The 22,935-nt window shown below is 38.1% G+C and overlaps 1 protein-coding gene across 1 annotated transcript in view; it reads right to left on the bottom strand.

The window, feature by feature from the left end:
* The window catches only part of adgrg7.1 (adhesion G protein-coupled receptor G7, tandem duplicate 1), a 131,295-nt gene that overhangs the window by 13,459 nt on the left and 94,901 nt on the right, over positions 1–22,935 (bottom strand). The window contains exons 8-10 of the mRNA XM_028799935.2: positions 22,364–22,471; positions 12,473–12,633; positions 7,272–7,427 (exon numbers count right to left, since the gene is read on the bottom strand). Coding sequence (XP_028655768.1) covers positions 7,272–7,427; positions 12,473–12,633; positions 22,364–22,471 — 425 coding nt within the window. The remainder of the gene's footprint in view (positions 1–7,271; positions 7,428–12,472; positions 12,634–22,363; positions 22,472–22,935) is intronic.

Below are 22,935 nucleotides of genomic sequence, written 5' to 3'. Positions count from 1 at the left end.
CGAAGGCGAAGGGAGGCTACCCTCTCGTCCACCGGGGTAAACCCCAATGTACAGGCTCCAAGTTGGGGGGGCAATAAGTATACCCACACCTGCTCGGCGCCTCTCACCGGGGGCAACTCCAGAGTGGTACAGAGTCCAGCCCCTCTCAAGGAGATTGGTTCCAGAGTCCAAGCTGTGCGTTGAGGTGAGTCTGACTATATCTAGCTGGAACCTCCCAACTTCACGCACTAGCTCAGGCTCCTTCCCCTTCAGAGAGGTGACATTCCACGTCCCGTTCTGTAGCCGAGGATCGGACCGCCAAGGTCCCCGCCTTCGGCCACCACCCAACTCACACTGCACCCGACCTCCTTGGCCCCTCCCATAGGTGGTGAGCCCATGGGAAGGGGGACCCACGTTGCCTCTTCGGGCTGTGCCCGGCCGAGCCCCATGGGTGCAGGCCCGGCCACCAGGCGCTCGCCATCGAGCCCCACCTCCAGGCCTGGCTCCAGAGTGGGGCCCCGGTGACCCGCGTCCGGGCAAGGGAAAACGCCGTCCAAAATTGTTTTTCTTCATAGGAGGTTTGTTTAACTGCTCTTTGTCTCATCCCTCACCTAGGACCAGTTTGCCTTGGGTGGCCCTACCAGGGGCATAAAGCCCCGGACAACAGAGCTCCTAGGATCATTGGGACACGCAAACCCCTCCACCACGATAAGGTGGCGGTTAAAGGAGGGGGGCGGTTAAAGGAGGGGTGGCATTCTTTGCAATTTCAGTTTAACTAAATCTAGACCATACCTTGACAACTCAGTAAATACTTGGTTTTGGGAACCTGGAAAAGCCACAGGTACACAAAGTATCATAGATATCTGAAATGCTTCTTTCAGAATAACATTATTTTTGTTAGAAAACTACTTCCTTTTAGATTGAATTATGTGCTGAAACATGTTTTTCTTTAACTGGAAAGCTTAAGAAATAAACTAAAAAATATAGTTGTACCTAGAAACTGTGGTCCTTTTCTCATGAAAGTGGGAGATCAGCTTGACTGGGTAAGAAAATAATTTACTTTCATATATGCTACACTTAGACTGTCATTAAAGGACCACATATCAGTCTAAGCACAAAAAGGTTTTAGCTGGACAAGACTGAATCACTGATGATCTTTGTAAACCTTTACTTTTTACAACAGCAAGACAAAAATCACCTGATGATTCATTCATCAAATTGTGTATGTTTTTAAGAAGCAAATAGTTGGTTTTTGTGTTGCTGGTTTGTTAGCCAGGTGTACTGCAGCACAGTTTGTCAATAAAGATGTGACAATGGAGCAAAACTGGTGAGTGTGGTGAAAGGAAGCCTTTTAGGCACATTGGGAAGGATCTAGGGGAGCAAATAAACAATACAAAGGTCATCACAGCCCTTACATGAATTCCTTCCACCATATACAGACATATGGTTTTACTAATACTAATACATGCCTTTATATATAGGCCAATGATCCTCAGAAATGAGACTTAATTCATGGCATCTGTTATAATGTGTACCATTGACTGCTCAACATTTTCAAGTTTGTCTGTGCTGGTTTTTGAAACAAACTTAATTGCAATGGACAGGTAGAATGTTATTTTCAATTATTTCCAAATGGAGATGACATGACAATATTCTTAAACAGCACACTGCCAGAGAATAATATATATGTTGTGAGGGTTGGCCGGCCTGTCATCCCGGCCAACACCCCCAGGCCGCCAGATGGAGCTCTCCCTGCGGCATAGAGGTTCTCCGAATTCCAGCAGGGCCTCATGGACCTTGTAGTTTTTACAACCAGCCCTGCTGGATACCATGGGGACCTCCAGAAGACACTGTAGGGAGGCTCAGGGAGTTCTACATGCCCTATAACCTGGAAGTATGTCATAGGCAAGGCGACAAGGGAAATGATGTACTTCTGGGATGAAGAAGGGGATTTTTATCTGACCCGGAAGTGATAGGAGATCACATGGACTGAGGGATTGGAAACACTTCCGGGTCAGGGAATATAAAAGGACTATGGGAAATCCCAGTCAATGAGCTGAGTTGGGAGGCAGGGTGGCTAAGCGTCTGGGAGAGTGGAGGATTGAGTATTGTGATTATAGTTTATTGATTGTTTATTGAGCATTGTGGAGTGGAGGGTGCTTTGTGCACATTATTATTATTATTATTAATAAATCATTATTTGGACTTTTATCTGGTGTCTGACGTCTGGTCTGAGGGTTCAAGGGGTCGACAGTGCCCCTATCTTTTACAATGTGTATATAGTCAAGTAGAAAGTAGAATTCAGTCCACCAGTTTGCTCCTTTAAGGAGTATTAAAATAATGCAGTCTTATAGAGTGGACAAATTTATTGGTACACCTCTTGAAAAGTAAGTAAACCTGGATTACTTTAATATGTCATCAATTAAAGCAAAGCAAGTGTGAAAAGAAATATAAAGTATTGCTTATTCTACAAAGATGCTCTTAAATGGCCTGGGCACATTTGTAGGTACCCTTAGAAAAAATAGTAAGTAATTGGATAACAGTGATTTTTTCAAACTAGCTGTTTTCCTAAATTAGCAGTACACTTGTCTATAATTGTGCAATCAGTCATTCAGTGCATTTAAATGGAGACAAATAGTCACTCTGCTGTTCGGTATCATCGTGGGTTGCACAATGAACATGGACCAGAGAAAGCAAAAGAGAGAGTAGTCTGAGGAGATCAAAAAGAAAATTATAGACAAGCACGTGAAAGGCAAAGACTAGAAGACAATCTCCAAGAAGCTTGATGTTCCTGTGACAACAGTTACACATATTATTAAGAGGTTTAAGGTCCATGGGACTGTAGCCAACTCCCTGGACACAGCCACAACAGGTAAATTGACCCCAGAAAGGACAGAAGGATAGTAAGAATGTTAGACAAAAAGCCAAGGACAACTTCCAAAGACATACAAGCTGAACTTCAAAGTCAAGGTCCATCAGTGTTGGTTTTTAAATGACAGTGAGTTTAATTGAAGAAAATACATGAGGGCTCCATTGTTGAAAGAAAAACATACAGACAGACTATAATTTGCTAAAATGCATATTGACAGGCCACGATGCTTGGGAGAATATCCCTTGGAAAGTTGAGACAAAACTGGAGCTTTTTTGGCAAGTCACATCAGTTGCATGTCCACAGATGAAAAATTGAAGTTTTCAAAGAAAAGAACAGAACCCCGTACTTCCTGTGAATTGTTTTGGGGCTGCCTTGCTGTGTCTGGCACAGGGTGCCTTGAGTCTGTGAAATCTCAAGACTATTAAAACATTCTAGAGCAAAATATACTACCCAGTGTCACAAAGCTCTGGCTCATTCGCAGATCATGGGTCCACCAACAGCATAATAACCCAAAACACACAGCTAAAAGCACCCAGTAATGGCTAAGAACAAAACATTGGATTATTCTGAAGTGGCCTTCTATGAGCCCTTATTTGAATCCTATCAAACATCTATGGAAAAAAACAAAGTATGCAATCTGGAGAAGGCACCCTTCAAACCTGACACAGCTGGTGCTGTTTGCTCAGGAAGACTGAGCCAAACTACCTGCTGACAGATGTAGGGGTCTCATTGGGAGCTACAGGAATCATTTGTTTGCAGTTATTGACTCTAAAGGTTGTGCAACAAAATATTAGGTTAAGGGTCCCATCGTTTTTGTCCATACCATTTTCATTTATGTTATTATGATATGAATATTCTGTAAAAACAAAACTCTAAAGCAAAGTCTGATTTTTGTTAAATACTAAATAAACAATGATGGGTGCCAATTACTTCTGTCAGGTTCGTTATTTCAAAGTCTATTGTGGTTCCTTCTTTTTCATGGAGGGCTACCAGCAAATTTGATCATGTCTGTATTAAACCTTAAAACACAATGGTGAATCAACACATAAAGAAAACAAATGATCAAATTATCAAACTGCTATGCAGTGTTTTTTGCCTAACAAGCTTAACAGGTTTATGTGAATGTCAAAATAAGAAACAAATTAAGGGGAGATTTAATACAGATGGCAAAATAAATTATTTTAATAATGAGTAATGCATAATTAATTGCTTTCCCCTCCTTCTGATATCTCAGCTATCTCACTTCTGCCACTCATCTCTAGTCTGTTCTTGCTCCTAGAAATTTTCCACTTGAGTTTTGAAGATACAGTTCTTGTGGAAACTATGCTAAATTGCTGTTTGTCTTAACACTCTATTTAACTTTCTTTGAGTGATTTAGGGCTTATTGCAAGTCACATTGCAATAAGTGAGAAAAGTTCACTCAAAAGCACAGTAAATAAAGCATTGTGAACATTTACATTTAAAATAAAATTAGGTTAAAATGAACACTGAACATCTTGGCATTACTCAGTTCAGAGAGCAATGTGAACAGAAAGCCCAATGTAAAGTAGATCCTTATGTATACTGAGACAGCAAAAAGAGTAAAGCAAAGACCCACCATGTCCATATTATAACAGCATTAATAATTCTGTAAAAGCTTTGGATCATTCTTTGAAGAGAAAATGAGATGTTTTTTCAAACTTTAGCTAATATATCATTTTCCCTTTGAGTAATGAAGGGTGGGTTAGGATTCTTCCAGATGAGTTAAGTAAGTCAATGTAAAAGAAATGTATTGAAGGATATCACAATACTTTTTTTCATTGCGTATTGTTTTCCTACTGGTATATCTCCAGCTAATTTTATTAAAGCATTGGGCAAAATTGTAAATAGAAACACTGAATAACAAATATGCAAATATTTTTTCCACAGGATGGTCTGAGTGTGTGCCTTTATAAATAATAATACAAAACAGAAAAAAGAAAAATGTAGTACAGTAGCTATAAACAATCATAGAAAGCACAGAACATAAACAAACAGATATTTAAAATAAACAAAATTAAGGATATTTATATGAACAGTGCATATATTGATCCTAATAATCATTCAATGCTTGAAATTACTTCTTACATTTTCCTAAAGACAATGCTGTGTCCAACAGTTAGTTCTGCAACTCAGCTTGTATTTTCTGTGACAGTCAATGATCAGACAGTGTTCAGTTTTTTAAAATTTTGGGAGAAATTCTTTTTGATTTCCTTTCAACATCCTTGGAATATTTGTGGAATTTGTGTGTGTGTGTGTAACCTGCAAACCATCTTCTGTCAACATTTAGAAAAAAGTACTAAGCCATTTCAATCATTTCAATGTGTTATGCTTTCAATATTTCATTAAATTATAGTAAATAATGATATTATATATGCAGATAGATCGATCAACAGATAAAATGTATTAAATATATTTTGAGTCAATGTCCACCTGACAAGGGCACCCCCAGGAAGGCACAAAGTAGCGGTGGGGTGGAGAGAGTGTATAACAATAGCAGTAGAAGGGTCCCTGACGTTTCAGTGAGGGAAAGCATGGCTCATTATATACCAATAATCCCTGTATATGAATTAGATGCCTACTATAAATAACATTTTTTGGAAATCATCTGAATGCCATGCAAAAGGAATATTCCTCCCAAAAAATATTTTTAAATGTTACCTAGCCCATACACTCTATAGTGATTGCAGAGAAAAAAAAATCTCATATTTTCATGCAGTGTGGAAAGAATGAGAAGTCTGTGATATAGTTAAAGCTAATAGTGACCAATACTGTACAATGTCAAATAATGTGAAAACGTCCATACTACTCATGTTGCACAATCCACATGTTAGTTTTCTAGTGGTATTCTCAAAATGTGCAAAACACATAATTTCTTTTCTAAAATATTATTAAGTACATGCCTCCAGAATAATAATCGCACATCATAAAAACAAAAACCAAAGCCTCATGAGTTTGGTGTTTTGATTTGAAGATGAACATCCCCCTCATTTGTTGGTCAAGATTCCTTTATTTATTTCAAATCATCAATTCTCTGCGGCTATAGTTTCCTAAAAGCATGTCTTTTACACAGTTTGAGCATATGACTAGATAACTGACAAGTGGATTATACAACACGAGTAGCGTGATAATGTTTTTTCTTTTTCATGGACACTTTTCACATCATTTGCTGCTGTACTGCATTGTTCACTCTTCGCTTCTATTATATCATAAACTTTTTTTCTCTCAATTCTCCATGAAAACATTAGATTACATTTTTTTCTCAGCAATCACTACAAAGTACACGAGACAAGCAACATATAAAAAATACTTTTGAATGGAAAATTTCTTTAAATTGATGGCAAAGAATGCGCATTATTAGACTAGTGTGGTCAAAAAAGGCACTGCAAGTTCCCAGAGGAAAATGCTGGAATGCCAACCCAGGCATCCCTGTTTAATTCAATCACAAAATAATAAAGAAAAAGGGCCATTATACATGCCACTATAAACAACAAGGGAAAGTGCAGAATTAAAGAAAGCAATTTGGCCGTAATAATGTTTTCTGACATGTGACAGGCAGAGCCACTCTATGGTGCAGTCAGTTCAGTACAGAATGGGCAGAGTCAATTGCCCTCACTGGGAGCCTACTTGGTGCTGCGGAGGGAAGAAAAGAAAATCAATGTCAAGGCTGGGTGTCAATATAAAGTATTTTATTTAGAGTGACATTGTGCTATATACTTCCTCAATGGACTGTCTACCTGTTTGGGATTATTTGTTGATTTGCAGATCTTGCTACCATCTAAGGCCTTGGTTCCTACTATGACTAGAAATTATATATAATTATAAGAAACCAGTAACTGGCAGGAAGAAGCACAACGTGTATGCAGTCTTTAGCTAGGTAAATATGTTGAAAACTGGAAGAATGAATGGATGGATGGGTGGATGGATGGATGGATGGATGGATGGATGCAATTTCACATTTTACACCAAACCATCAACACTGTTTCAAGATAGAGGATGCCAAAAAGCACAATGAACATTGTCTACATAAACAAATAGCTTGAAGACCATTATTCTGGAATCTTTTTGTTATATTGGATCCTTTTTATGATCTACTTTAATATGAGTCTGTATGTGTAACATACAATGTCTGAAAACAAAAAGAAATCTGAATGATAAGTTCTCTGATTTGAAATTTTACCGACAGGTGAAATGACAGGTTTTCTTATTTGTCCTCTTTTCCACACAGTTCCTTCTTTGTGATTCCTAGAAATCATACTTTATTTTTCACACTTGACATGACCCAATTAATCTATTATAAAACCAAAATTGCAACCACACAGGAACATAAACCTTTAATGAAACAGACAGTAAAAATTTTGAAAAGAGCATTACAATAGAATAAAGTGTCAGATACTCTTACCATTAAAACAGCAAAATTTGTAGTATGGTTGCAATGGCATTTCAGGATTTTGTCATCATCACTGGTCTTTGTGCAGCCTTCTGTATTCCAGTCACTAAGTGTGTAATCCCAAAAGACACAAGCATAGTCATAGAAACTGATGCCAGAAGAGTTGTACTGTAATGGAATGAAAAGGATAAAATGAAATGAATGATAAGGAATTAGCTTCATCAACTGAATTAGGGCACTAGACAGGAAGTTGGATTAATTCAGTCAGGCGTGCACTCTGCATTAATACAACAAGCAGTGCAGTCTTAACACATGGACACACCCGGGCACTGCCCAGGGGCCTCAGGTACATGGGGGGCCCTATCCCATGATAATCTTGCAATACATATGAATTCAAATCATGCACCATCTGTTAAGAGAAAGAGTCAATAAATGAATCAGTGGAAATAGATGAGAGTTCAGAAAACTCTACGTGGTGGTGTCCAGTTCCAGCATGGTGGTAACTTGAATCAAGCAATTGGACACAGCGGAATAGTTTTGAGGCCTCATCTACACATACCCAGGTATTTAATTAAAAATGGGAGTTTTCCTGTTTTGTTTTAAAAAAAAATCCTGTCCAACATGCACACCATTTTAAAAAAAATCTCCATCCACATTAAAACACAAAAATCCACTGTCAAGAGCATGAAACAGGCATAGGCAACAAAGGGAATGACATTTAGATTAATGCCGTTCACTGCTTATTTTTTCAAATATGTGTTCAGCATGGAATTAGTGAAAATACGGACATCATGAACACTACCCAGCCATTTCACTACTATATCAATAAATGAACACTTGTAATCACAGATGGCATGTATGTTAAGAGAATGGAATTTGTGGATGGTTGCTTTATTTCTACATGAGTCCCGTGAAGCCCTGCTATAAGTTCCTCTACTTTAGACTCAGTGACAGGTAATTGTATATACAAAGGGCCCAAATGGACTATAATTGCTTTTCACACTTGCCTTACTATTTTAGAAACCACCTCTCTAGACAGCCCAAAGGTGTTTGCCATCTTGCGTAATCTCCTCTCGTCTGCTACATAGCAGAGTGTGCAGGCAACCTTTTTGACAACACTGACAGGCGATCTCATTACAGTTGTCTTCCCTTTGATATGCGGGCGAAATACAGTAGCTCACTCAAAGACTATAGCAATGTCCTTAACAAACAAAAATTCTTTTCAGCAACAACTACTTCAATCTCAAAGTTGTCCCACCAACTAGAGGTCTGTGTCTTTGGAGTGGTCAATGTAGCAGTGAGCTCTAAAGTACATTCTGATGCCTTTGTTGCTCAATATAGTGATAAAATAATTGAATGTTTAAATGTAAACATGAAAATAGTTCCATTAAAAAGGTTAACACCAGCACTACTTTAGCTACGCACCACTATTGCACAAAATTACCTCATGTAAACAAAAGAGATACCAATATTTTCTCATGGAGCAAAGACTCTAGCAGACACTGTCATAGATTTTCGTAATGAAAATGAAATTCCCCTATTAAACTGCTGGGATCAGTCATATCACAATGCATCTAACATGTCTGGACGCTATACTGGATTTCAAGCACAGATTCGAGAACTGAATGAGTTTGCTATTTATGTCCATTGTGCAGGAAACAGCCTGAACATGGCAGGAGTGAAAGCAGCAGAGAGTTCTCTACAATCTGTGAATTTTTTTTACTTCATTTGGCGTCTATATTCCTTTTTCTCTGTTTCAACACATCATTATAATATTCTAGTTTTATCTTTAGAAAATAATAGGATTAACAAGTACCTATCTGACACAAGATGGTCATCACATTTTGTTGCTGTTCATGTTCTATGAGTAGGTTTTGAGAAATTTAAGCATGCACTTGTTTCTCTAGAAGCTGATACTGAACAGGAAGTGAATGCAAGGGTAGAGGCAAAAGGACTAAGCAAGAAAATGGAGAGCCTAGAAATGATCTGGCAATTCTTTGGAATGACATTCTTGAAAGAATGAACAAAATAAGTAATGTTTTACAGTCAGAGGATGTGAACATACTTACTGCCATGAATCCTTTAGAGTCTCTCAAAATCTACTGTATCTTCAGGAAATTAGAGATAAAGTTAGTGAATATGAATTAAAGCCAGGAGTAGTTGTCCAGATTTACATTATAGCTATATAAAAAATGGGAACAAAAGTGAAGTGTGTGTCTTAATAGATATTATCTGAGCAGAAGAGGAGATACTTTCCAGTGCAAGTGAAAAATGTAAGGTAGAAACATTTCTTCCTGTTCTGGATTTTTTATTTTCTGAATTAATAAAACATGCAGAAGTTTATTCATTGATTGGAAATTGTTTTTTCTTCTTTGGTGAATTGAAAGGAATTGATTCTGATGAGCTCAACAAAAAGTGTGAACATCTTGCTAATATATATCACCAAGATCTTCATCATAATGATCTTTTAAATGAATGTGTCCATCTCAAGCACTATTAAGTATTGGTAAAAACTGTGAGACACAGAGTCTGCATTATATTAAAAATAATTTCATACAACTTGAAAGCTGTGTTTCCCAATGTTGAAATTGCACTCAGAATACTTATGTGTATGATGGTTATTAACTGTACAGGAGAATGTTCATTATCAAGGCTTAAATTAATACAAAATCAGCTTTGCATCACCATGGGACAGAAGTGTTTCATTGATGTGTATTGAATACACCATATTTTGTAGACTCTTGTATTTGGTGCTGGTGTTACCTTGAAAAGCAATGCTTAGATTCCCAAATGACAAATGACAGTCAAATACAGGCAGGCAGGCTGTCAAAAACATAAATGCACAGGCTTTTACAGAATGCTAATAAAAAGGCTTGAACCTATGACATATGGTTTCATATATTTATAATTGTGCTAGATAGTTTCCATGGCCGAATTTGCAGAAATGTGGTTTTAATAAACCAATTTAAGCCTACTGAGTTCTTATTGAAATTAGCATTAAAATAAAATACACACATGTGAAGGGAGTGTGGAACAGGAAGAGAGGTATCACTGGCTACAAGCAGGTTGTAAAGCCACAGAAGAAGGGAACAAGAACAGCTAATAAACTGAAGTGGTTCTTCAACAGGTTTACTCATCCTTGTAAGTCTAGCCCTCCCTCAACACTGCTAGGCTGTGTGTGCAAGCTGAAATTGTTTGGGAATCCCAACTGCCATCTCTACCTTACACAATCTTCTCCTACTATGATATCACATCTCCAGACCCCTTCCACTTCCTGGACTGTCTGTTTCTGCTTATCAAGAGTGGAGAGAGCTGGGGAAACTCTGCGGGGCCAGATGGAATCAGCCTTAAAGTGTTGAAACCATGTGTCTGCTAGCTCTGTGGGGTCCTTCAGCACCTGTTCTCTCTTTCCCTGAGTTTTCAAAAAGTCCTCCAGCTGTGGAAAAAAATCTTGTGTGGCTTCAGGGCCAAAAAAAGGGAACTCCAGTGATCTCAAAGGACTTTAGGCCAGTTACTCATACTACATACATTATAAACACCTTTGAAAGACCAGTCCTGAAACAGCTCCATCCACTGGTTTCTGAATATCTTAATCCTCTGGAGTTTACCTATCAGGAACATTTACATGTGGAGGATGCTCTGAACTACATGCTCCACAGATTTTAATTTGATGTGGACAAAGTCAGGACCAGAGTCAGGATAATGTTCTTTGTCTTTTCCAGTGCATTTAATACCATTCTGCATCATAAACTGTGAAAAAAGCACAAGACTGTGTATCTTGATTCCCCAACAGTCAACTAGATCATGGACTGCCTGACCAACAGACAGCATTTTGTGATTCATAAAAACTGTATGTCAAAAACAGTGGTGTTAATACTGGAACACCTCAGGGAACCTGTTTCTGTCCCTGTTTACCCTCTACACAACAGACTTTGAGCACAATACCAGAAATTGCCATCTACAGAAACTTTCAGAGGACTTCTCCATAATAGACTGCACTAATAATGGAGATGAGTTGGAGTACAGGAAGCTTGTGGAGGAGTTTATCTTGTCATCCAGGAACAAGCACCTGCAGCTCAATATCAGCAAGACAAAGAGCCTATGATACCAGTCAACATTCAGGGGGAGGATGTGAAACTGGTACAGAGCTATAAGTACCTGAGGGTTTACATAAACAGCAAACTGGACTGGTCTGACAAGATAGTGATACTGTGTAAAAAGGCTCAAACCAGACTGTACTTCCTAAGGAGACTCAGGCCTTTAGATATATGCAGCAAGAAATGCTGTGGTATCCTGGGGAAGCAACTGGAATTCAAAAGATTCATAATGCCTGACCAAACTTATCAGGATAGCCTGCTCCATCATAGGGCTAACCTTAAGGTGCAAAAAGAGAATAGTGACAAAACTGGACACCATCATGAAAAATCTCCATCATCCCCACCAGGAGGCACTCTCTTAGGGCACTTGTAGCCACAAGCTCATTCCTCCATGGTGTGCTAAGAAATGCCACTAGGAATATTTTCTGCCCATTTCTATCTGTCAATTCAATGCATCCTCCTGGCGTCATAAACTAATTGCTTATGCTCTTTAAATTAATTTTGCTATTTCCGCACAGTATACATTTATTTATGTGCTTATCTATCTTTCTATTGATTTATTGAATTATTAGTCCTGTGAATCTGTACCTTTTTTATGTTTTGCTGCTGTATGCATCTATATCTGTGAGGCGGAGGGATCTGCTCTGGCAATCGGAAGGTTGCCGGTTCAAATCCCGTTAATGCCAATAGGGACTCTGCTCTGTGGGGCCCTTGAACAAGGCCCTTAACCTGCAATTGCTGAGCGCTTTGAGTAGTGAGAAAAGCGCTATATAAATAATAATCTGTAATTGGGATTAATACAGTTAATCTAATGATGAAGTGTCTTTTTGATTAGAATCAATAGCAAACTTTGAAACTGTGATCCATGACACTGTAGTATCCCAGACTGATTTTAAGGCAAAATACCAGCACCCTTACCACCATTTAAGCTATTTTAACATTCTTTCCACTTTCCCCAGAGGATTTTGAAAGTGTCACTAATGCAGAAAGATACACATGCACAGCCAACTGCAGCAGCCTAGTTGCTATTTTTCTTATGCCAATAGCAAATAACAAAGATTAAGATTAAAGTGCACCCCTCTAATCACCATAACTGCTGTATTGGACATCACTTACATTTGGTACGAAGAGAAGATCAATACTGTTGAGCACACCAGCTGAAAAACTTCCAGAGATCACCCTCCTGTTCATTTTTATAGTGCTGCTGTAGAATCTGGATCTAAAAAACTTGTCATTTTGATAAAGCACAAAACCCAGTTGGCCATCCGTATTATTGACTGGGGAAAGAATCATGTCAGAGTAAAAAACATTTCAGTTTTTGTGATCTATTACAGATGAAAAGAATAAAAAAAATTAAATTAAAATGTAGTTACATTCTGTGTTATTAATAAAACTATTATAATGTCATAACAGCTTAAAAGTTCCATGCAGCTTTTATGAGGGATCTATGCATCTTCAGATTCTTACAATAAACATTACCTTGTTATATATTATTTAATGATTTTCATCAAAAAGTAACAATAACACTGTTAGTGGGCCTGTAGTCACATATACTGTATCTGTTGATGCAGTATAGAGATTAATTTAATTAAGGTTGTTTGGTCTGAGACACAATAACTTTGGAAGAGGTAAGCATGTGTCAGAGGGGGACATTTTTTTGTGCACTGGGTAGTTCCATTAGGTACCCATTGTTGGGACTAGGGGTGAGAAGTTAAAAGGCTGTCTGCAGGATGTAGGTATTTGCCGTATTGCAAACAATACCAAGTTGTGATAACATAACTGCTCCTTCCTTGGAGGATGTCTGTATTTAGCTGAAATTAACATGTTTGACAATATTGGTTTCTAATCAGCAGATCTGTACTCATTAATGGTTGGTAACAATACATTTTGTTAACTTGTGTTTTCATTAATTGTTAAACCCAGGAAATTTAGATGTGCCATTGATTAAACTGATTGTCCAGGACTGACAATGGCAGGGACTGAAGGAGATTTAAACTCCTGGGCAGGAGAAGGCAGAGGAGGGACGGTCCATGAGAACGCTGCCAAGACACTCGGATAGAGCACAGGGGCTTGTAGGCAGATGAGGGTACCTGGCTGGCACGACGTGAGGCACAATGATGGCAACACTTACTTCCAGGGAGGAAGAGACAGCTCCACAAGGAGACGCCAGTTGTGGGTCCAGCGAGAGAGGGAAGCTGCATGAAAGGACCAAGCAAAGCTGGCAGACGAGAAATGAGGCGTGCCTAGGTCACAGCAACACAAGGAGCCCAGAGTGGAAAAAAAAGGAACGACAAAGAGACGCTGACAGGGATTCAACGATTTGACACAACTTCTGTTGGGAAACGAGTGTCCGGTGAACAGAGTGCATCCGTGGACAGTTGAACAATTAAGTGTTGGGGTAACACAGTGCGCAAACTGGACTCTGCACCACTAAAGGTTGTCTTGTGTAATAGAACTTACTGTTGCTTTTTTCTGAAATTACTGTTGTGTCTTTCATTGTGTGTTTACTCACCGCCCAATTTAAAGAAACCTGTGTGCTATTATCTGTAAATCTCAAGAGTTCCCAGTCTCTTAATAAAACTGGGTGGCGTAGTCGGATATTTTAATGGTGACTAAGTTATATTACCTGTAAGTGTGACCAGACACCTGTCACACATGGAACACAACAGAGCTAAATAGTAAAGATGTGGGAAAAGTTTTTGTTTTGTCAGTACGCATTTTGTCTTAAATATTATTTAAGGAAATAGCCTCCAATTGTTTTAGTTTTGGATCTTGCTGTGTGAGTTTCTGATTGGTTGCAATGTGTAAGGGAGATGTTAACAGGCAAGGGTAGATGAACCTTGATATGGCTTTACTATTACTGTTTTTACTGTTTCTGTTTCCTGACTGTATGTGAGTAGTGCATAGCACTGAAAAAGGTATCAGGTACTATTTATAGATGAAATGTTCTAAATAATTATGAATATACAATAGACCACATAAAACATTTTATTCAACTAGCCAAAGTGTCTGGCATTGCCCAGTTATAGTTGTATAATGAAGGTAAGAAAGTAAAAGTTTATGTATTTGTTAAAATGTTGACCCTTTAGTCATTGTGCACTGAAGCATAAGTGTCCCATATGTCACCTACACTATCTCTCTGATAATTATCAATTTCTTTGCTGTCATGAGTATTTGTTCCTTTTGTGTATAAATGGATTTCATAATTGCGGCAAGTCCTTGCTGAGTTGGAACCATGAATGTTACATCTTTGTAATTCCTAGTTTACTGTGGTTCCATATATTGATGCTTGATCCCACATTAATAAACTGGGTGGCAATTGAATCATTGACATTGCATGTAAGCTGGGCAAAACTACTGGCTGTGTTGTTCCCTCTACTGAATGAACATTCATGATGACACTTTTCAAATGCCATAAACTTTATGTTAAGATGGGTTTACTGTAATTTACATGCAAAATATCATGAACATACACTCGGCTGTTTTTGAGTAATGCATGGTTTTGAGCTCTACCATTATGACTCCCCCATGAAATCCTTACAGCTTCATGCAGCCTAAATTTTAAATGCAAAATTTCTTGAAAGTGGATATAGCTGTTTTTGAGTGATTTTTGCATTGGCCCCCCATCACACAACACTCACCCACTCCCAAGCCATCAGTTCTATTGACTCACTGGTATGGAATGTAGCTTTCACTATAAGTAGGGCTATATGTAAACAATATGTTAATTTCATTACCATTTTGCTGTGATTACTCATTTTTGGTTTTGTGCAACTGCTACAACCCTGTTTCTCAATGGAACCATTGAAAGGCCTTAAAGTCTAGATAATATATTTTATCTAGAATAATATGAACGCAAAATCCCATGAATTTTGACTCAGCCATTTAGAAGTAATGTGTTTTTTGATCTCCCACATTACAACCACCCTCTTGATGAAAGTTTTAAAACATATATGTCATTAGGATCAATTCAGCAGTTTTGGAATAATGCAAGGCTTTTTTGTTGCTCCCCATTACAATCCCCCTTCCCAACTTACTTTTCAAAATGTCTGTATTTTAAGTCGTTGTAACACCTTCCTAAAAAAATAGTGTGGATCTATTTTAAGTAATTTTACTTAAACGTTCATTTCATTATAGTTGTTCCTTTTACAATAATCAACATAAAACAAGAGGAACAGAAAAAGTTCAAACTAAAATCTAATGCTAATAATAATAATATTAATAATAATCACAATAAATAACACAAGGAATAACATTACATACACAAGATTCACAGAAGATGTGGCACTTAATTCGCTCAGTTTTTTAGACAGTTTATCACATATGACAGCCTTATTATCCGTTCTTAAATCTCACAGTTCTGTGGCCTCATGTATAAATGGTGCACATACGCTCAAATATGTTGTGTATGCCCGTTTCCACGCTCACTTCGAGATGTATAAAAATTAAACTTGGCATAAAGCCATGCTTATTTTCATGGCAGCCTCACACCGTGCATACACAAGTTTCTGCTTGGTTTTGCAAAAGGGGCAGCATCCAGACTAAAAGCAGTGCTACTGTTTTTGTGAGGTATCCCTTTCTGTTTTAGATTTGCATCAGTGACACAAGATTTATGAAATAAACCAAAACTAACTGATAGATAGATAGATAGATAGATAGATAGATAGATAGATAGATAGATAGATAGATAGATAGATAGATAGATAGATAGATAGATAGATAGATAGATAGATAGATAGATAGATAGATAGATAGATAGATAGATAGATAGATACTGCATATCATTTACAAATTGAATTGACTTGATTGTAATCATTCTTTAACAGTATAATGGTGCACAGAATGACCAAACTATTCCAACGACCATAGCTGCTTTAGCATTGTTAAATGACATCACAAATGGAAGAATCAGAAGAGAGTGTGTATTTATAGATGATGATGACTGGCTTCTAAGTCGATTCCGATTTCCTAGAGCTGTCCTCTTGGAGCTGTGTGCTGAACTGGTGCCGGCTTTACAAAGGCAGACAATGAGGAATTGTGCTCTACCTGCTCATTTACAAGTTTCATCAACTCTCAGATTTTTACCCACAGGTGCTTTTCAACATGAACTTGAGTATTTCACAAACATCACTGAATTGCACCATGCCAGCTGTGTAGGATGGCAATATCTGCCTGTCATACAGAAATATAAGATTTCCTTACACTGTGGTTGAAATGGGAAACATCAAAGCATAATTCACAGCAACGTCCAATTTTCCAAACATAATTGGAGCAGTCAACTGCATGCACATTGCTATTGCAATGGTGTTGGACAAGTTACATCAGCCAGGGATGAATTACCAAAAGAATGAGCTGGCATTACATCATCTATAACAGAGAGAGAGTCTATAAAAACGGCAGCTCTGCACAGTCACATGCGGCAAAAGGCAAGCAGTCCTTTTAAGGATAGTGAGTCACCTCAAAGACCCATGTAAAGAGCAGAGAATCTATCCATTGTGTCACTTGGTTCTGACACTACACTATAAAGGCACCTTCAGAGAATTAATTTGCTTATGTAAATAGGATGCATTTCCACTATATTAATATGCTGCTCTATAGTCCACAGAAAGTGTGTTGAATTGCGCAGGAATGTAGCGTCCGGCTTGCCCATACCTGAAGAGATGTGGTATGATGAACCTGACCCTGACCCATCAAATGATCAACTAAATCGGACAGCGTTACAACTTCATTTGAATGTAATTAGTAGAATGTAAAAACAGGTAATCAGATGTACTGTTTATTTTTTAACCAATTCAGTTAATTTGTGGTCAATATCACATAGTACAGCCCTTATATTCCTTAGTTCATTGGTACATCTCTTACAGCATCCACTATTGCATATTGTGACTACAGAACAACGTCCGTCAGCACACAGCCAAATGGTCACCCAGCAGTTTCCAAGGAAGAAGTGTGTGTTCAGGCAGGGCCCGAAAATGTGCTGGGCATAGCAGCACCATCAACTCCTGGAGTCGCATCCTCACCATGGGGGTCAGCTTTTGTAATATTGTCTAACACAGAATAAACAGACGGTGGGCTGTGACTCATCCTTTTACATCGACTTTGATATCTGTCCACTTTTTTTATTTCGGGCACTGTGTGACTTTCTGAAGTTGAACTTTCGAGTGTTTCTACCACTGTGTATCACGCTATCAATTTCCTTTTGTTGCTTACCACTGCTTAAGCCAACAAACAGTGCATTTTTCCTTGCCTCCACATTGAATTCGCTGAAAATTAATTTTTTTCAGGTGCCTTTACCATAGTCTTTTAACAAAACACTGAACAATAGGGGCTATTTATATTGATTTGCATATTCAAATATGCAAAATTTTTAAAGGTGTTGGGGTGGGGCTGTAGGCACGTGTATGTGAGTTACTTTTCACGTTCATTGGGTTTTATAAAGGGGAAGTGCATGGAACTTGCCGTATGTACAGTTTTATGCATCTGGATTTTTTTGTGCACACGCACACTTTCAGTTTTGTCTGTGCATCATGTTTAGTGTACATTATACATGAGGCCCCTGGTATTAACAGATCTATAGAGTCTGTTTGATGGAAAGAAGGAGAAAAATGTCCATCCAGGGTGACTGGGGTCCTTTGTGATTTCTTTTGTCTTTCCCAGACAGTGCTTGGCAAATATGTCCTGCAGAAATGGTATCTGTGTTCTTGGCACTCTGTAAAACTAAACTTTGGATTTGCACAAACACAAAGCATACTTTCCAATATTTTGCTTATGTTTCTTCAACTTTTAATCTTTATCTATCTATCTATCTATCTATCTATCTATCTATCTATCTATCTATCTATCTATCTATCTATCTATCTATCTATCTATCTATCTATCTATCTATCTATCTATCTATCTATCTATCTATCTATCTATCTATCTACTCTTCTCTGCTATCTCTTGAATTACCATTGTCACCTTGTGGCCAACAAATGAGAATGGAGGCAGGTCTTCAGTTGAAATCTTCGATCCTGCTTGAACATGCTTCTCTGTTATTAATGGTGGAATTTTCCAAAGTGGTTTATTCTTTTCAGAATTCATCGAACTTTAATGTGATGTTGTTAGATTTTCAGATTCTTATTCCGTTTTTAAATTATAAACTAAAATATCAAGAAAGTCATGGTTTTTATTTTTGATCAAGTAAACTTTCTTTCACAGGAACAAACTATTAAAAAAATGATCTAGTCATAACACCAATGTTTGTATTTAGGTGATTTAGTTAGCTGAAGGTCGAGTTACGATGACCTATTACATACCACTTTAGTTTTCACATGATTTTTCCCTTTATTTAAATGAGTAATTTTTTTTAAAAAGTTTTTTTATCCATAAGAATGTCAGTTAAAATGAATGGATCGTTTATTTAGTAAATATTCATCAAGCATAGTGGACCTCTGTTTAATTGGAATACTCCAATCGGTAAGAGAGTAAATATTTTATTCTCATATCATGATTTTTAATCCGTTAAATAATAATTAATTTTTCTTTTACATATTTATAGAATTTCATGATTTTGCCTCCAATAAATAATAATTTTTCTTTTGTACATTTATAGATTTTACTAATGTTCTAGCTGCAACCGGGGGTTGGGCGCAAAATGGCGCCAGCAGGCTTGACTCCCTAGTTCAAATATATTTTAACCAAAATTAGTTTTGTTTGTGATGTTGTGAGCATACAACTGAATAGTTGACATTTGGATTATGCAACAAAAGTAATTTGAGATTTTTTTCAAGGAGATTTTGATATTGTTTTGCCATTGTTCATGTTAGGCCTCTATTCAAGCCCATTGTGCAATTTTGTTATCACCATTCTCCATGAGAATGTGAGATTAAAATGTTTCTCAGCCATCACTACAAAAAACACAGGGTACAGTAGGTAAAAGGTACAAAAAATGCTATTTTTGTGTGGAGTATTATTTTAGTATAAACAGGATCTACAGGCCCTATGGTCATGAGCTATGGGTAGTGACCGAAAGAACGAGATCGCGAATACAAGCGGCTGAAATGAGTTTCCTCCGCAGGGTGTCTGGGCTTTCCCTTAAAGATAGGGTGAGAAGCTCAGTCATCCGGGAGGGGCTCAGAGTAGAGCCGCTGCTCCTCCGCATCGAGAGGAGTCAGATGAGGTGGCTCGGGCATCTGATCAGGATGCCTCCTGGATGCCTCCCTGGTGAGGAGGCCCCGGGGAAGACCCAGGACACGCTGGAGGGACTATGTCTCTCGACTGTCCTGGGAACGCCTTGGGATTCTCCCGGAAGAGCTAGAAGAAGTGGCCGGGGAGAGGGAAGTCTGGGCATCTCTGCTCAAGCTGCTGCCCCCGCGACCCGACCTCGGATAAGCGGGAGACAATGGATGGATGGAGGATCTACAGGCATATAGTTGTTTCAAAGAAAATGCAGAGGCAGTTGAAGATGCATGGGTGAGGAGGAAGAGTAGGAGGTTGGCGCATGCACTGATTACAGAGTTGAGTCTGGTGGTATTTTCCTTATATGATTTACTGTGCAGCTTTTCTCCATTGTGCAAAACATCATCACAATCAGTTTAGTTGGTTAAAATGTGAGCAGCAACATTAATTAAATTATTTTTTCACAATGTTTTTATTTACTGATGCTTTCAGTGAATACAGATTTACATGTGTGCTGGAAAATGGGAAGGCAGATAATCAGTCAAACAGCCAAATGAGTGTGTCAATAAATCGTTCAAATTGTTTGGTATCACTTCAGAGTTTAAGATGCTTTTAATTTATTTAAACCTGTACAACCATTTATCAGTAAGTGTGTTCAGCAGACGCAACAACAATAAGAAGATGTGAGGTGGAGTACAGCATTAGTGTTCATTCATAGGCCCAGGACCTAAGCATTCTACAAAGGCTATAAAGAAGCTGCAATGATTTTTTCTGAAAAGACCAATTGTTTCTTTTGTTTAATGTATATAATTTTCTATTTAGCAGAGAATTTTCACAAGGGACTCACTTTTTGATGTAGAAAGTATGAAAGAAGGAGGAATGTACAGTTAGGTCCATAAATATTTGGACAGAGACAACTTTTTTCTAATTTTGGTTCTGTACATTACCACAATGAATTTTAAATGAAACAACTCAGATGCAATTGAAGTGCAGACTTTCAGCTTTAATTCAGTGGGGTGAACAAAATGATTGAATAAAAATGTGAGGCAACTAAAGCATTTTTTTAACACAATCCCTTCATTTCAGGGGCTCAAAAGTAATTGGACAAATTAAATAACTGGACATAACATGTTAATTTCTAAAACTTGGTTGAAAACCCTTTGCTGGCAATGACAGCCTGAAGTCTTGAACTCATGGACATCACCAGATGCTGGGTTTCCTCCTTTTTAATGCTCTGCCAGGCCTTTACTGCAGTGGCTTTCAGTTGCTGTTTGTTTGTGGGCCTTTCTGTTTAGTCTTCAACAAGTGAAATGCATGCTCAATTTGGTTAAGATCAGGTGACTGACTTGGCCATTCAAGAATTTTCCACTTCTTTGCTTTAATAAACTCCTGGGTTGCTTTGGCTGTATTTTGGGTCATTGTCCATCTGTATCATGAAACGCCGCCCAATCAATTTGACTGCATTTAGCTGGATTTGAGCAGACAGTATGTCTCTGAACACCTCAGAATTCATTCGGCTGCTTCTGTCCTGTGTCACATCATCAATAAACACTAGTGTCCCAGTGCCACTGGCAGCCATGCACGCCCAAGCCATCACACTGCCTCCACCAGGTTTTAAAGATGATGTGGTATGCTTTGGATAATGAGCTGTTCCATGCCTTCTCCATACTTTTTCTTGCCTTCATTCTGGTAGAGGTTGATCTTGGTTTCATCTGTCCAAAGAATGTTTTTCCAGAACTGTGCTGGCTTTTTTAGATGTTCTTTAGCAAAGTCCAATCTAGCCTTTCTATTCTTGAGGCTTATGAGTGGCTTGCACCTTATAGTGCACCCTCTGTATTTACTTTCATGCAGTCTTCTCTTTATGGTAGCCTTGGATATCGATACGCCTATCCCATGGAGAGTGTTGTTCACTTGGCTGGCTGTTGTGAAGGGGTTTCTCTTCACCATGGAAATGATTCTGCAATCATCCACCACTGTTGTCTTCCGTGGACGTCCAGGTCTTTTTGTGTTGCTGAGTTCACCATTGCTTGCTTTCTTTCTCAGGATGTACCAAACTGTAAATTTTGCCACTCGTAATATTGTAGCAATTTCTCGGATGGGTTTTTTCTGTTTTCGCAGCTTAAAGATGGTTTCTTTCACCTGCATGGAGAGCTCCTTTGACCGCATGTTGTCTGTTCACAGCAAAATCTTCCACATGCAAGCACCACACCTCAAATCAACTCCAGGCCTTTTATCTGCTTAATTGATAATGACATAATGACAGACTTGCACACACCTGCCCATGAAATAGCATTTGAGTCAATTGTCCAATTACTTTTGAGCCCCTGAAATGAAGGGATTGTGTTAAAAAAATGCTTTAGTTGCCTCACATTTTTATGCAATTGTTTTGTTCACCCCACTGAATTAAAGCTGAAAGTCTGCACTTCAACTGCATCTGAGTTGTTTCATTTAAAATTCATTGTGGTAATGTACAGAACCAAAATTACAAAAAAGTTGTCTCTGTCCAAATATTTATGGACCTAATTGTATATTTGAAATAACTCCTTTTTTAAATAAAATGTGTTAAAATAGGAAAGCAACTGGTAGGAAGCAGCTATGTTTAACGACCTACATTTTTTAAAAGTTGCAAATATCATATATACCTTTCATGCTTTTCCACCTGCTTTATTTGAATGAAGAAAACTGGAGTTAATGTAAGTAATCTATTTTCAGAAAATCTATGTAAAATGATAAGAATAACATAGGAGGAGTACAAGCTGTAATTTCTCTGCGTCCTTTAAATAAATATAAGCTTACTTGAATGATGCAAGGGCATGTATTAATAATTTTAGCTTTTTTCACACTTGCCTGTAGTGAAATTGAGAAAAATTTGTACTTCTGCATTGCGATCCATTATCAGGTTAGAGGCATTGCTGTTTATTTCAATGCGTTTCGATATCAAAGTATCATTCTCTCCTGTAAGAGAGGAAAAGTTAATTATTATTCTTTCAAATCGCTTTATTCAGGTCTATACAATTAATTAAACTCAAAAGAAAAAGATGGCCCCTTTGCCCAGCAATCTAATGGAATCTAGGACACTAGAACTACAAAAGTGAGGTAAGATAATGGACGTGTGCCATTTCTTGATAGCTTCAGCAAATCCCTTCAGAAGCTTATGAGAGCATCAAGAGGGCACAAGGGGGCAGTACAGCTACTTCAGGGACAGGTGAATACAAACAGTATCCCGCAAGTCATTTTTTTTGGATTTTCATCTCTAAGCTTTTTCTGAAAGGGACAAAGTCACCATGGTGCCCTAGCCAAACCTGTGAGATTACCAAAGGATTGATAAACATTCTTAATGCAGATTATTGGGTGTCTGCTCTTTTATTTACATACAGTACATAGCGTAAAAGTAAATATTAGTGTGACCCTCAAAGATG

This window comes from Erpetoichthys calabaricus, chromosome 4, assembly GCF_900747795.2.
Source record: "Erpetoichthys calabaricus chromosome 4, fErpCal1.3, whole genome shotgun sequence".
NCBI classification, from domain to species: Eukaryota; Metazoa; Chordata; class Cladistia; order Polypteriformes; family Polypteridae; genus Erpetoichthys; species Erpetoichthys calabaricus.
Note: the sequence above shows the minus strand (reverse complement) of the source record. Positions and strands in the feature narration are given on the sequence as shown.